The following is a 14,220-nucleotide window of genomic DNA, read 5'->3' as shown; positions in this document are numbered from 1 at the left end:
CGTTGGTCGAGGGTCCACTGTATATTTATCCTTCGAGGAATTCAGTTCTGTAAATTACAAGTTCATTGGATAGTAATACTGCTCCTCATGTAACAGAGTGATCTTTAGTATTAAGCTATCTTTATTCCTCTACAACCATAAGAATGTTGTAGTACTATATCATGCATCTTTAATGATGCATATAGTACTATATCATGCATCATGTTCAGTGTCAAAACCCTGTCCCACTTCAGGGAAATCTTAGAGAGATGCCAGAAACAGACCTCTATAGACAGATTTGTTGTGAGGAAGGGGTCCAGTGACTCTCAAGCTGGTCCTAAGTAGATATGTACTTATAATCTACACACTTCCGAACACTGTTACATTCATTAAAATTATCTATTTTATGAGGCAATTTTAACACAACTATAGTGTTTGCCAATCATAAAATACAAGTTTTTTTCCTCCCCCTCAAAACTTTAATCTGTTGAGTTTACTCTTATTTTCCTCAACAACAAAAATATACTCACAGCCATATTAAAAGATATACAACTATAATGCCATAATCCTTAAACGTTTCCCAGAAAACAAAAAATGACTAATAACTATCCACTGCAACAGTCAGCGTTACTCCTTTCACTCATGTTTCCCTGTATGTGTTTTGGCAAGTAATATTTTAAATTTATAAAATGAATTCTTCTGCTGCAAAATAAAGTTACCATTTGCTTTAGGGTAAGTGCTATTCTTTTTTCACATTATATCTGCCTCGGTGGGAGACGGCCGACTTGTTGAAAAAAAAAAAAAAATCTAGATGTAAATATAAATTTCACTATTTATAATAATCTTCCAAATATTTACCTATACTGAAGCTGCAGTTTGGTTCATCAAAATGATGGGGAAAGATTTTATATACATTATCCTGCTAGAAAGAAAAAAAAAGAAGTTACAAAAGAGGATAAAAAGAAAATATGAGAAAAGAGAAATAAGAAAATACAGTGGACCCCCGGTTTACGATCACCTCCCAATGCGACCAATTATGTAAGTGTATTTATGTAAGTGCGTTTGTATGTGTATGTTTGGGGGTCTGAAATGGACTAATCTAATTCACAATATTCCTTATGGGAACAAATTCGGTCAGTACTGGCACCTGAACATACTTCTGGAATGAAATAATATCGTAAACCGGGGGTCCACTGTATAACTTAATACGCTCAACCTTACTTTTAGTTACTGGTGCAGTATTAAATCCTACAAGCCACATGACTGCTAGAAATACTTTTGTCCCAGATTGAGTATTGTACAGTCATCACTCGTTACTAAGCTGATAAATATTCACTGTATATATACATGTAAATGTCCATCATTTAACCCTTTGACTGTTTCGGTTGTATATATACACGTACTTCTTAAGCGCCACTGTTTCTGACGGATTTATACGCATAAATTCTAGCGGCTTCAAATCAAGCAGGAGAAAGCTGGTAGGCCCACATGTGAGAGAATGGGTCTGTGTGGTCAGTGTGCACCACATAAAAAAAATCCTGCAGCACGAAGTACGTAATTAGAAAAAAAAAATGACAGTTTTTTTGGATTAAAATGCCGACTGAGGTGTATTTTCGTATAGTATTTATTGTTGTATTCTCGTTTTCATGGTCTCAGGTGATAAAATGGAAATCATATTACAGAAATAGAGATGATTTTGATTACTTTCACGATGAAAACGACCTAGAAATTGAGCTCAAAGTAGCGGAAATGTTCGATTTTTACCAATGTTCAGGAGTACGCAAATCACTCCACACGTCCAATACACTTCAACTGGGGAGTCTAATATTCTTTCATTAATGCACTGATATTATTTATACCATTTTTACAATAATGCAGTAGTCTGCATAACAGTAAATTTTGTATTTTTTGTATGAATAAAAAACCAAAATAGAAAGTAACAGTAATATAAGAGGGGCCTAGAGACGTGACTAATGAACAGAGGATATGTTATCTTAATGCCAAGAATGTCTACATTGTTTATTCTGGACCCTATTTTGAAATTGGCATCTTTTTTAATTTGCATGAAATTGGCCAAATTGCCAAATTCTGACCACTTTATTGGGTAGTTTAAATTGGTAAATGGGCAGTTTCTTTTACTCAACTGATAGAAAAAATGGAGTTCTAAAGAAATAGCTATGAGTTTGGTCAATTGGAACAACGGAATTGGCCAAAAGCAGGGCTTAAAGTCGGCAAAATCGCCGATGTGTATATGTCGTCAAGACCGCTAACTTCGTAGGAGCGTAATTCCATGAGTTTTGGACCAAATTTCGTACTTTTGATGTCATTACCATTGGGAAAAGATTCTCTATCATTTCATAAGAAAAAATAATTTTTTTTCCCAAAAAATTATCAACGTAGAATGACAGTTTCAGAAAGGGGCCTACAACAGTCAAAGGGTTAATATTGCAGATGCATTACATTTTGCATAACCCACTGATCATGAAGTGCAAATTTATATGGGCCCTAGGAAATTTAACTAAATTCACATACTGTATACTGAACCCCTATAAAGCAAGTAATTATTGTATTATATTTAAATAAACCCACACTAGTCATACAGAACTAATTATTGAATTTATTGTTATATTCACTGGAAGTGTTAAATCCATAACAATCATACAGCTCCTGAGGAATAAACGATGATCCGTGAAAAGGAAGGTTGGCTCCCCCACATTCTTTGAATCAAGACGCTTTCCAGAATAAAGCAAACTTTCCTCCTTGAAGGGTAATTTCATATATAATCTCACTCCTACCTGCCTACCCTAAAATGTGTTTTTAATCACAAAACTGTTTAACAGCAACCTTCATCTACCAGTGCATGGTAAACAGAAAATTCTTGGCAAGGAATCTCCTACTGGCTAGTTGGATTTCATTAGTGTCTCTTCACAAAATCTTTGAATTTTAAAAAATACTATGCACACCAGCAGACAACACTGGCAAGTTGTCATTCACACATAATCACAGTCATTGCAGAGGTGCATAGATACACTAGTTCAGATGTCACTCCAAACAGCAAATATCCCAAACCCCTCTTTTAAAGTGCAGGCACTGTACTTCCCATTTCCAGGATTCAAGCCTGGCTAACCAGTTTCCCAAAATCCCTTCACAAAGTATTATCCTACTCACACTCCAACAGCTCGTCAAATCCCAAAAAACCATTCGTCTCCATTCACTCCTATCTAACAAGCTACGCATGCCTGCTGTATGCTCAAGCCCCTTTCACACAAAACCTCTTCTACCTCCTCCATCCTTTCCTAGGACAATCCCTACACTTCATTTATTTACTCTTATAACATTCCATCATCCTGTCATTGTTATGACATCTTGAAACGAGGAAATCAGCATGGTGTAATAAAACTAATGTAACACACTAGCCTAATTTAGACAAAATTAACATGATCTAACATAGCTTGGTTCTGCTTACCTGTTTAAGATGAGCCTAAATTTGGTTGGCATTACAGTAATGAACAAAAATATATAAATTTCTATGTTCAGAGTTTTCATATTGCTGCAACAATGAATTTACACTACTTGTTTGTCAAAGATACTCAAGTATGAAATAAAAACTTATTAATTCAGTGTTTTCCACTTTGGCAGGATTGTTACCCTTTCCTTTGTCTCTTATAATCATGTTAAATGCCAGATAAATCTGACAACTTCTACAAATATACATTCAGTATACACTTATCTTTCCTTTTTTGTGTTCTTAAATACTGTACTTAGTTCTTATTCCTGCCATATTTTCCATGCACTTCAGGAGGTCATGATCCATGAAACCATTAAAGCTAACAGATATAATCCAGAAAATTAAATCTGCAAAAAGTAAATCATATCTAAGAAGTTGAAGGGTTAATCAGACAAATATAACAATAAAAAAATAATAAAAATATTAATTATTTCCACGAGGTACATTTAATCATACATAAGGAAAGCCCCTGGGTAAGCAGAGTATAAGTGAACAGGATGAGCACTCTGGTATCTAAACTGTCAAGTGGGAATGATATTGTAATTGTGACTAGGTGGAAGGGCAGCAAGGAAGTGATCACTATACACTTTCAAATAACCTAACAATACAATATCTTACATTATTTTCACACACCCAAGACATCTTCACAGCTGAGAAACAAAAACCAGTGTCAGAAAAGCAAAGGAACAACTACACAAGTGAGGAGGCAATGAAATCTTGAAGGAGCTAGACAAATAAAACAGTATGTGATAAAATATTGCCATGGATACTGAGAGAAGAGTAAAATTCCCAAGGATGCATCTTCCCTAGATCTTTAACAAAGCCTTGATACCAGGACAATAACAAATGTAACTGCAATATTAAAAAAGTGAGACAGAAGACTCACGAAATCGTAATGACACGATTGCAAACAAACCATACCACCTGTGGTATGGTTTGAGACAGAAGACCTTTTACAAGAGACTGGTATCTCTAACAAGAATAAAGTGACAAGCAAGGGAGAATATAACCAGGAAGAGACTGATGAAACACAATATTTCCACAGAGCAACAAGGTTTCAGAGGTCTATGACAAGCTGATAGTGATCAAGAAAAAATAAAGATGATTGAATAGACTACATTTTACCTGCAGGAAAAAAAAAAAAAAACACAAGCTGGTGATATCAGTACAGTATTGAAAAGGATTAAGAAACACCTGAAAGGCAAGACAATCACAATGAGGGATAAAATGCCAAGCTAAGTGAATGTAGCTAGCAGTCTCTGCCCCTTCCACAAGAATCAGTTGTAAGCCTCACTTGTTTAGAATAGATGTTATAATAAAATGGCTGGAACACCTCACTATCCCGCAATTTAGAGCAGATACATTAGATGATGATATTTCAGCATGTTTAGACCCATAATGGTCAAGGACAGACCAAAGCATCGTCCGATGTTTCCAGATGCTGTCCCTAGGTTATGTAAAAGACCTGCCAGTAGGGGTAGACTGCTACCTATCTGTATTCCTGTTTGGTGATAAAATTATGAAGCTAGAGGATGAGACAGTGATGACGAGTGTTCCCTCTTTTCTGCGGCCACCCAACCTCAGTGAGAGACAGCTGGTGTGTTGAAGCAACATTAGCTTGGCCCTTTACCTTGTTAACATTTAAAAATATAAGCTGCATTTTCTTACTAAATTGTATCAGACATGAGAAAACAAACACACAAACACAAAATGAATAAATTTGAAATGTTATGCTTAGAAGAAGAGAAAGTAACACCACATGCTTTGCTAAATGCAAAGTCAGAGTCAGCAGGAAAATGGCACACCTCTACCTTGCCCCCTCAAAATATTACTATGTTGTTAATACAACAGGAGCAGCACTGGCAGGAGACTTGCCATATATCTCCATACATCTTATGTAAACAGTAACTCACTATTATCAATCATGAACAGGTTCACCAAATATTGAAATACTGCTAGAGTAGCTACATCACTGTTAAATGCAAGGCAATGATTAATCGAAGTATAATTATAAAAATGTACGATACTGAATTATTGCAGATTCTTCATATTAATGCACTGAAAATTCTTTCAAACTTTTTATACCAGTATTTTACATAAACAAGAGTTCACAAGTTAAATAAATTTTGGAAAACATGAGTTAAAGAAAAATGCTACCTAGTGGGATGACTGGCTCGCTTGCTCACCAAAAACAAATTGAAGCCGAGAGGCACTACTTCTGGCCCCAAATTTTGCACATTACTTAGTTTTGGAATTATCGAGCATATTAACAAGCTTTATTCATGCACTATGAAAGTCTGACTGCACTTTCAAATTGCTATTACATAAAATCTACCTATGTAAGGTTACAGTAGAGGAGGGTTTACTGTATATCATTGCCATCTCAGGACATTTGGAGTTTTAAAAAAATATATACACATGACATCAGGAAACAAGTTTTCATAAGTGTACTAAGATAAAAACACTGGTATAAAACTTGTTAATTGATACTGACAAATTAGTTTAAAAAGACACACAAGTAAACACTAGAACCTATTTATTAGAAAACTTTTTGATCCTGGTACTAACATTTTCTAATAACACGTCCTAGCGCTTGTTTGTGTCTCTCTTAAAAACAATAAGAAGACTGCATCACATCTCATAATAACAGAAAATGTATATAGTACTAGTAATACAAATTTCATGGGAGGAAAAAACAAGTATTAGCATACAAAATATTAAAATGAAGTGAATATTCCCAAATATGCAATATAAAGTTGGATTTTAGTAATAAATTCAATAATCATTAAAACATTAGGTAAATTGGTTTCAAATAAAAAGTAGAAAATAGAAACTTCACTGGTTATAGATCTTCAATTAAATAACTATTCAGTGCCATGAAAATGTACTCATGAGCACAGTGATAGAAAAACATTCAATACTGCCCCTTACATTAAACTCAAGAATTTATAACAGAATTACATTTCTGTTTTAGCATCCACTTCATCAATACCCTCAGTATTAAATGCTTTCAAATGAGTTTGAAGTACTTCATCTTGAGGTAATAAGCACTGCTGGTTAGGAGTGTCTATCTTTCCCTCTTCAGGCATGACAGAAAGCACCTCAGAAGATTGTGTAGTAGTTGGAGTTGGCTCCTGAGGTAACTCATTATTAGGGGTGTTTTGGGGTTGCTGGCCGAAGGTCTGAGGCGGAATTCTTGGCATCAGTGGAGCCCGTCCTGTGCCAGGCGCTGAAGGTTGTGTATACTGAGGCATTGGCATATTAGGAATCCTGGAGGCTACAACTCTGCTGCCCGAGCTTACTGCTGCTGGAACACCTGAATAATGCATGCATGAGCGTGTTAGATAGGAGTGAATGGAGACGAATGGTATTTGTGACCTGACGAGCTGTTGGAGTGTAAGCAGGGTAATATTTAGTGAAGGGATTCAGGGAAACCAGTTATTTTATATAACCGGACTTGAGTCCTGGAAATGGGAAGTACAATGCCTGCACTCTAAAAGAGGGGTTTGGGATATTGGCAGTTTGGGGGGATATATTGTGTATTTTTATAAGTACAGTGGACTCCCGCATAACGATTACCTCCGAATGCGACCAATTATGTAAGTGTATTTATGTAAGTGCGTTTGTACGTGTATGTTTGGGGGTCTAAAATGGACTAATCTACTTCACGATATTTCTTATGGGAACAAATTCGGTCAGTACTGGCACCTGAACATACTTCTGGAGTGAAAAAATATCGTTAACCGGGGGTCCACTGTATATACTTCTGAACTGTTGTATTCTGGGCACCTCTGCAAAAACAGCGATTATGTGTGAGTGAGGTGAAAGTGTTGAATGATGATGAAAGTATTTTCTTTTTTGGGATTTTCTTTCTTTTTGGGTCACCCTGCCTCGGTGGGAGACGGCCGACTTGTTGAAAAAAAAAACAACATAGTAATTGTAAATAAAGGTTCTCCAAAAAATATTTGAAGCCAGAAAAAATAAGAGAAGAGAGGGGAAAGATAGGGAGTTATTATTACAGTGGAACCTCAAAAATCGAACGTATCACATATCGAACGTTTTGAAAATAGGACCATTTCTTCGGACAGTGTCCCTATTATCGAACGCGCCCCTATTTTCGGACCGCCGGGTACAGGACCTGTCTGCTGGCCCGCTCTGTCTGTGTCCCCGTGCAGGTGCTGTGCGCAGTCTAGCTTTGTTTATGCTTGAGTGAACACTAACCTGCGCTCTCATTCACTCATTTTACGATTATTTCGTTGTGTTTAGTGCTTGTGGGACTGTGAAATAAGCTGCCATGAGCCCAAAGAAACTTGCTAGTGGTACCCCTGTGGTAAAGAAAGTGAGAAACACCATAGATGTGAAAAAGGAAATAATACAGAAGTGTGAGACTTGTAAAGCTTACCAGGATGTATGGAAAAAACAAGTCGACCATTGGTTCTATCCTGTCAAAGAAAGAACAAATCAAGGAAGCTGATGTTGCAAAAGGTGTTAATATGCTAACCAAAAAAAGACCACAAATTAAAGAGGTGCCAGAAACAGAGGACTGTGGACAGTTATTTTGTGAGACAGGGGTCCAGTGACTCTCAAGCTGGTCCTAGTGGCATTAAAAGACAGAGAAGGGAAGTAACCCCAGAGAGGGCTTTACCTGAAGTCCTCATGGAGAGGGATTCTCCTTCCAAACACTAACCCCAACTCCCTCTCTCCTCCTCCCAATCTTCCAGATGCCATCACCAATCTTCAATAAAGGTAAGTAAAAATGTTATTTTATATGTACAGTATTACTATACATAATTAAAAACTATAGTACAGTGGACCCCTGCCTAACGTTGGCTTCACATAACGTTAAATCCACCTAGCGATACATTTTAACGCTAAAATTTTGCCTCGCCTAGCGCTAAAAATCTCGCTCAACGCGATTCGTCCGAGACGCGTCCATGTGCGGCCTGAGCCAGCCTCACTTGTTCCGCCGGTGGCATTGTTTACAAGCCAGCCTCCACGGTCACATCCAAGCATACAATCAAAACATTTCATATTATTACAGCGTTTTTAGTGATTTCACCTGCAAAATAAGTGACCATGGGCCCCAAGAAAGCTTCTAGTGCCAACCCTACAGGAATAAGGGTGAGAATTACTATGGATATGAAGAAAGAGATCACTGCTAAGTATGAAAGTGGAGTGCGTGTCTCCGAGCTGGCCAGGTTGTATAGTAAACCCCAATCAACCATCGCTACTATTGTGGCCAAGAAAACGGCAATCAAGGAAGCTGTTCTTGCCAAAGGTGCAACTTTGTTTTCGAAACAGAGATCGCAAGTGATAGAAGATGTTGAGAGACTGTTATTGGTGTGGATAAACAAAAAACAGATAGCAGGAGATAGCATCTCTCAAGCGATCATAAGTGAAAAGGCTAGGAAGTTGCATGAGGATTTAATTAGAAAAATGCCTGCAACTAGTGATGATGTGAGTGAATTTAAGGCCAGCAAAGGTTGGTTTGAGAGATTTAAGAAGCATAGTGGCATACATCGTGTGATAAGGCATGGTGAGGCTGCCAGTTTGGACCACAAAGCAGCTGAAAAATATGTGCATGAATTCAAGGAGTACATAGACAGTGAAGGACTGAAACCTGAACAAGTGTTTAATTGTGACAAAACAGGCCTGTTTTGGAAGAAAATGCCAAGCAGGACCTACATTACTCAGGAGGAAAAGGCACTCCCAGGACATAAGCCTATGAAAGACAGGCTTACTCTGTTAATGTGTGCCAATGCTAGTGGTGATTGCAAAGTGAAGCCTTTATTGGTGTATCATTCTGAAACTCCCAGAGCGTTCAGGCAAAAGAATATCCTCAAGGCTAATTTGTGTGTGCTGTGGAGAGCAAACAGTAAGGCATGGGTCACTAGGGACTTTTTCTATGACTGGTTACACCATGCATTTGCCCCCACTGAAAAATTACCTAATTGAAAATAAATTAGACCTTAAGTGCCTCCTGGTGTTAGACAATGCCCCTGGTCATCCTACAGACTTGGCAGAGCGACTTTGTGGGGACATGAGCTTCATTATGGTCAAGTTTTTGCCTCCTAATACCACTCCTCTCCTGCAGCCCATGGACCAGCAGGTCATTTCCAACTTCAAGAAACTGTACACAAAAGCTCTGTTTGAAAGGTGCTTTGTAGTGACCTCAAAAACTCAATTGACTCTAAGAGAGTTTTGGAGAGATCACTTTAATATCCTCAATTGTGTAAACCTTATAGGTAAGGCTTGGGAAGGAGTGACTAAGAGGACCTTGAACTCTGCTTGGAAAAAAACTGTGGCCAGAATGTGTAGACAAAAGGGATTTTGAAGGATTTGAGGCTAACCCTGAGAAGCATATGCCAGTTGAGGAATCAACTGTGGCACTGGGGAAGTCCTTGGGGTTGGAGGTTACTGGGGAGGATGTGGAAGAGTTGGTGGAGGAGGACAATGAAGAACTAACCACTGATGAGCTGCTAGATCATCTTCAACAGCAAGAGGCCAGACCTGAGGAAACTGCTCCGGAGGAGGGGAGAGAGAAATTGAAGAAGTTGCCTACTTCAAAGATTAAGGAAATACAGTGGACCCCCAGTTAACGAACTTTTTTCATTCCAGTAGTATGTTCAGGTGCCAGTACTGACCGAATTTTTTCCCATAAGGAATATTGTGAAGTAGATTAGTCCATTTCAGACCCCAAACATACACGTACCAACGCACTTACATAAATACACTTACATAATTGGTCGCATTTGGAGGTGATCGTTAAGCGGGGGTCCACTGTATGTGCAATGTGGCTTAAGTGCAAACCTTTATGGATGAAAATCACCCTCAGACAGCTATTGCAAGCCGTGCTGGTGACTATTACACTGACAATGTTGTGAAACACTTCAGGAAAGTCATAAAGGAACGAGAAGTACAGACCTCTATGGACAGATATGTTGTGCGACAGAAGTTCAGTGACTCTGAAGCTGGTCCTAGTGGCATTAACCCTTTGAGGGTCGACAGGCCCTCTCCGAAACTCGTTCTCAGGGTCGGCCAAATTTAAAAAAAAAAAAAATTATTTTCTCTTATGAAAAGATAGAGAATCTTTTCCCGATCATAAAGACACCAAAAGTTTGAAATTTGATAGAAAACTTACGGAATTATGCTCTCGCAAAGTTAGCGGTCTCGGCGATGTTAACGCATCGGCGATTTTGCCCACTTTGAGCCCCATTTTTGGCCAATTTCACTGTACTAGTCGACAAAAAACATGAATATTTCGCTAGAACTCCATTTTTTCTATCGAATGGGTGCAAGAAACCACTCATTTATGAAATTCAACTATGCAGTACAGTGGTCAGAATTGAGCAATTTTGCCAATTTCACACAAATTTCAAAAGATGCCAATTTCCGAATAGGGTCCAGAATAAACAAGAAAGACATTCCTGGCACTAAAATGACATTTCCTCTAGTCATTAGTCACGTCTCAAGGCCCCTCTTATATTCTTTTGCTTTCCACTTTGAATTTTTATTTTCACAAAAAATATAAGATTTACTGTTATGCAGACTACTGCATTAGTGTAAAAAATGGTATAAATATTATTGGTGCACTTGTGAAAGAATATTAGACTCACCAGTTGACGTGTATTGCACGCTTGGCACGATTTGTTTACTTTTGAAGTTTGGTAAAAATCGATCATTTCTGCTACTTTGAGCTCAATTTCAAGGCACCTTTCTTTGTAAAACCAGTCAAAATCATTTCAATTTCTGTAATATGTCTTCCATTCTATAAAATGAGACCAAGAAAACTAGAATACAACAATAAATACCATACGAAAATACACTGCAAAGTCGCTGATTTATTAAAAAAAAATGGTCAAAGTTTTTTCTTCTCATTATGCACTGTGTGCTGCAGGATTTTTTTTAGACTGTGCACACTGACCACATAGACCCATTCTTTCATATGAAGGCCTACCAGCTTTCTCCCACTAGATTTGAGGCCGCTAGAATTTATGAGTACTAGTACGTCAAAAACCCCTATGCGTAAGACGTACTAGTACGACGAAAACCCTCAAAGGGTTAAAAGAAGAAGGGAAGTAACCCCGGAAAAGGATTTGACACCTCAAGTCCTAATGGAAGGGGATTCCCCATCTAAACACTAAGACCATCAACATTCTCCCCTCCTCCCATCCCATCAATCATCACCAGATCTTCAATAAAGGTAAGCGTCATGTAACTGTGCATGTCTTCTTCAGTTTGTGTGTATTAAAATTAATATTTCATGCGGTAAAATTTTTTTTTTTTCATACTTTTGGGTGTCTTCACAGATTAATTTGATTTCCATTACAGTATTTCTTATGGGGAAAATTAATTTGCCTAACGATAATTTCGCCTAACATTGAGTTCTCAGGAACGGATTAATAGTGTTATGCGAGGGTCCACTGTATTTGTTATATGTAAAACTGTAATTAATCTCTATAAAATGCATTTTTTGTGTGAATATTTTTGGGTTTCTGGAACGGATTAATTGTACAGGTCTCCCTCAACATTCATGAGGGTTAGGGGATCAAGAGCCTTGCGAATGTTGAAAAACCGTGAATGTTTGGTGCCCCAGTATATTGTAGGGAAATATATTACAATACTGCTTCCTTAACTTGTTGAAACATGAATAATCATAAAATACATGAAAACGTTGTAAATTGTACTAAATATATACATGTTATGCTTTAACCCTTTGAGGGTTTTCGTCGTACTAGTACGTCTTACGCATAGGGGTTTTTGACGTACTAGTACTCATAAATTCTAGCGGCCTCAAATTTAGTGGGAGAAAGCTGGTAGGCCTTCATATGAAAGAATGGGTCTATGTGGTCAGTGTGCACAGTCTAAAAAAAATCCTGCAGCACACAGTGCATAATGAGAAAAAAAAAAACTTTGACCATTTTTTTTTAATAAATCGGTGACTTTGCAGTGTATTTTCGTATGGTATTTATTGTTGTATTCTAGTTTTCTTGGTCTCATTTTATAGAATGGAAGACATATTACAGAAATTGAGATGATTTTGACTGGTTTTACAATGAAAGGTGCCTTGAAATTGAGGTCAAATTAGCAAAAATGTTCGATTTTTACCAAACTTCAAAAGTAAACAAATCGTGCCAAGCGTGCAATACATGTCAACTGGTGAGTCTAATATTCTTTTACAAGTGCACCAATAATATTTATACCATTTTTTACACTAATGCAGTAGTCTGCATAACAGTAAATCTTATATTTTTTGTGAAAATAAAAATTCAAAGTGGAAAGCAAAAGAATATAAGAGGGGCCTTGAGACGTGACTAATGACTAGAGGAAATGTCATTTTAGTGCCAGGAATGTCTTTCTTGTTTATTCTGGACCCTATTCGGAAATTGGCATCTTTTGAAATTTGTGTGAAATTGGCAAAATTGCTAAATTCTGACCACTGTACTGGATAGATGAATTTATAAATGGGTGGTTTCTTGCACCCATTCGATAGAAAAAATGGAGTTCTAGCGAAATATTCATGTTTTTTGTCGACTAGTACAGTGAAATTGGCCGAAAATGGGGCTCAAAGTGGGCAAAATCGCCGATGCGTAAACATCGCCGAGACCGCTAACTTTGCGAGAGTATAATTCCGTAAGTTTTCTATCAAATTTCAAACTTTTGGTGTCTTTATGATCGGGAAAAGATTCTCTATCTTTTCATAAGAGAAAATAATTTTTTTTTTTTAAATTTGGCCGACCCTGAGAACGAGTTTCGGAGAGGGCCTGTCGACCCTCAAAGGGTTAATAACGTATGTTATTTAATAACATGTATGTTAATAACATGTTATTAAATACCACAGACTCCACCACTGCCTCCACCACTGCCTCCACCAATGCCTCCACCACTGCCTCCACCACTGCCTCCACCAATGCCTCCACCAATGCCTCCACCACTGCGAGTCCCTACTACCCTCCCTCCGACCCCCGCAACTGGCAGCCAGCCCTCCCACCACTCAGTGTGGTGAGTGTTTTGTTTGTTCATTATTTGCTATTAAACTACAGAATAAATAATGTAAACACATTCATGACTGCATATTGGAATGGCTATTCGGACAGGTATTAGACGGTGACATCATGTGTTTACTCTTGAACACAGCAAAGAATCGAACATTTCTGCTATTGGTAATAACAACAATAGTAATAATAATAGTAATAATAATAGTAATAATAATAGTAATAATAATAGTAATAATAATAATAATAATAATAATAATAATAATAAATACGATATAATTGAAGAAGGAAATTGTACAAAAATACGAGGGAGTGGTTGACACATTGTCAGTGTGACTTTGTTTATGCTGGAGTGAACATTAGTCTCCCTGCTCTTCCAAACATTTCACAATAATTCAGCAGTTGAGGCAGTGGTATTTAATAACATATATGTTATAAATAATAATAGTACATGTTATTATTAATAACATGTATTATTATTAACATGTATGTTATTAAATACCACTGCCTCAATCACTGCCTCTACCACTCCAGTCACACTCAATCTACAAGCACCAAACACAATGAATTATTGTGAAATGTTTGGAAGAGCAGGGAGACTAATGTTCGCTCCAGCATAAACAAAGTCACACTGACGATGTGTCAACCACTCCCTCGTATTTTTGTACAATTTCCTACTTCAATTATATCATATTTATTATTATTATTATTACTATTATTATTACTATTGTTATTATT

The 14,220-nt window shown here is 37.3% G+C and overlaps 1 protein-coding gene across 1 annotated transcript in view; it reads right to left on the bottom strand.

Moving 5' to 3' along the window:
• Positions 1-6,078: 6,078 nt before the first annotated feature.
• The window catches only part of Pex13 (peroxin 13), a 56,876-nt gene continuing 48,734 nt past the window's right edge, over positions 6,079-14,220 (bottom strand). The window contains exon 7 of the mRNA XM_053780607.2: positions 6,079-6,803. Within this exon, the coding sequence (XP_053636582.1) occupies positions 6,445-6,803 (359 nt within the window). The 3' untranslated portion in view covers positions 6,079-6,444. The remainder of the gene's footprint in view (positions 6,804-14,220) is intronic.

Source organism: Cherax quadricarinatus, chromosome 26 (genome assembly GCF_038502225.1).
Source record: "Cherax quadricarinatus isolate ZL_2023a chromosome 26, ASM3850222v1, whole genome shotgun sequence".
Classification (NCBI taxonomy): Eukaryota; Metazoa; Arthropoda; class Malacostraca; order Decapoda; family Parastacidae; genus Cherax; species Cherax quadricarinatus.
The sequence above is the reverse complement of the archived record's forward strand: the minus strand, read 5'-3'. Positions and strand labels throughout refer to the sequence as shown.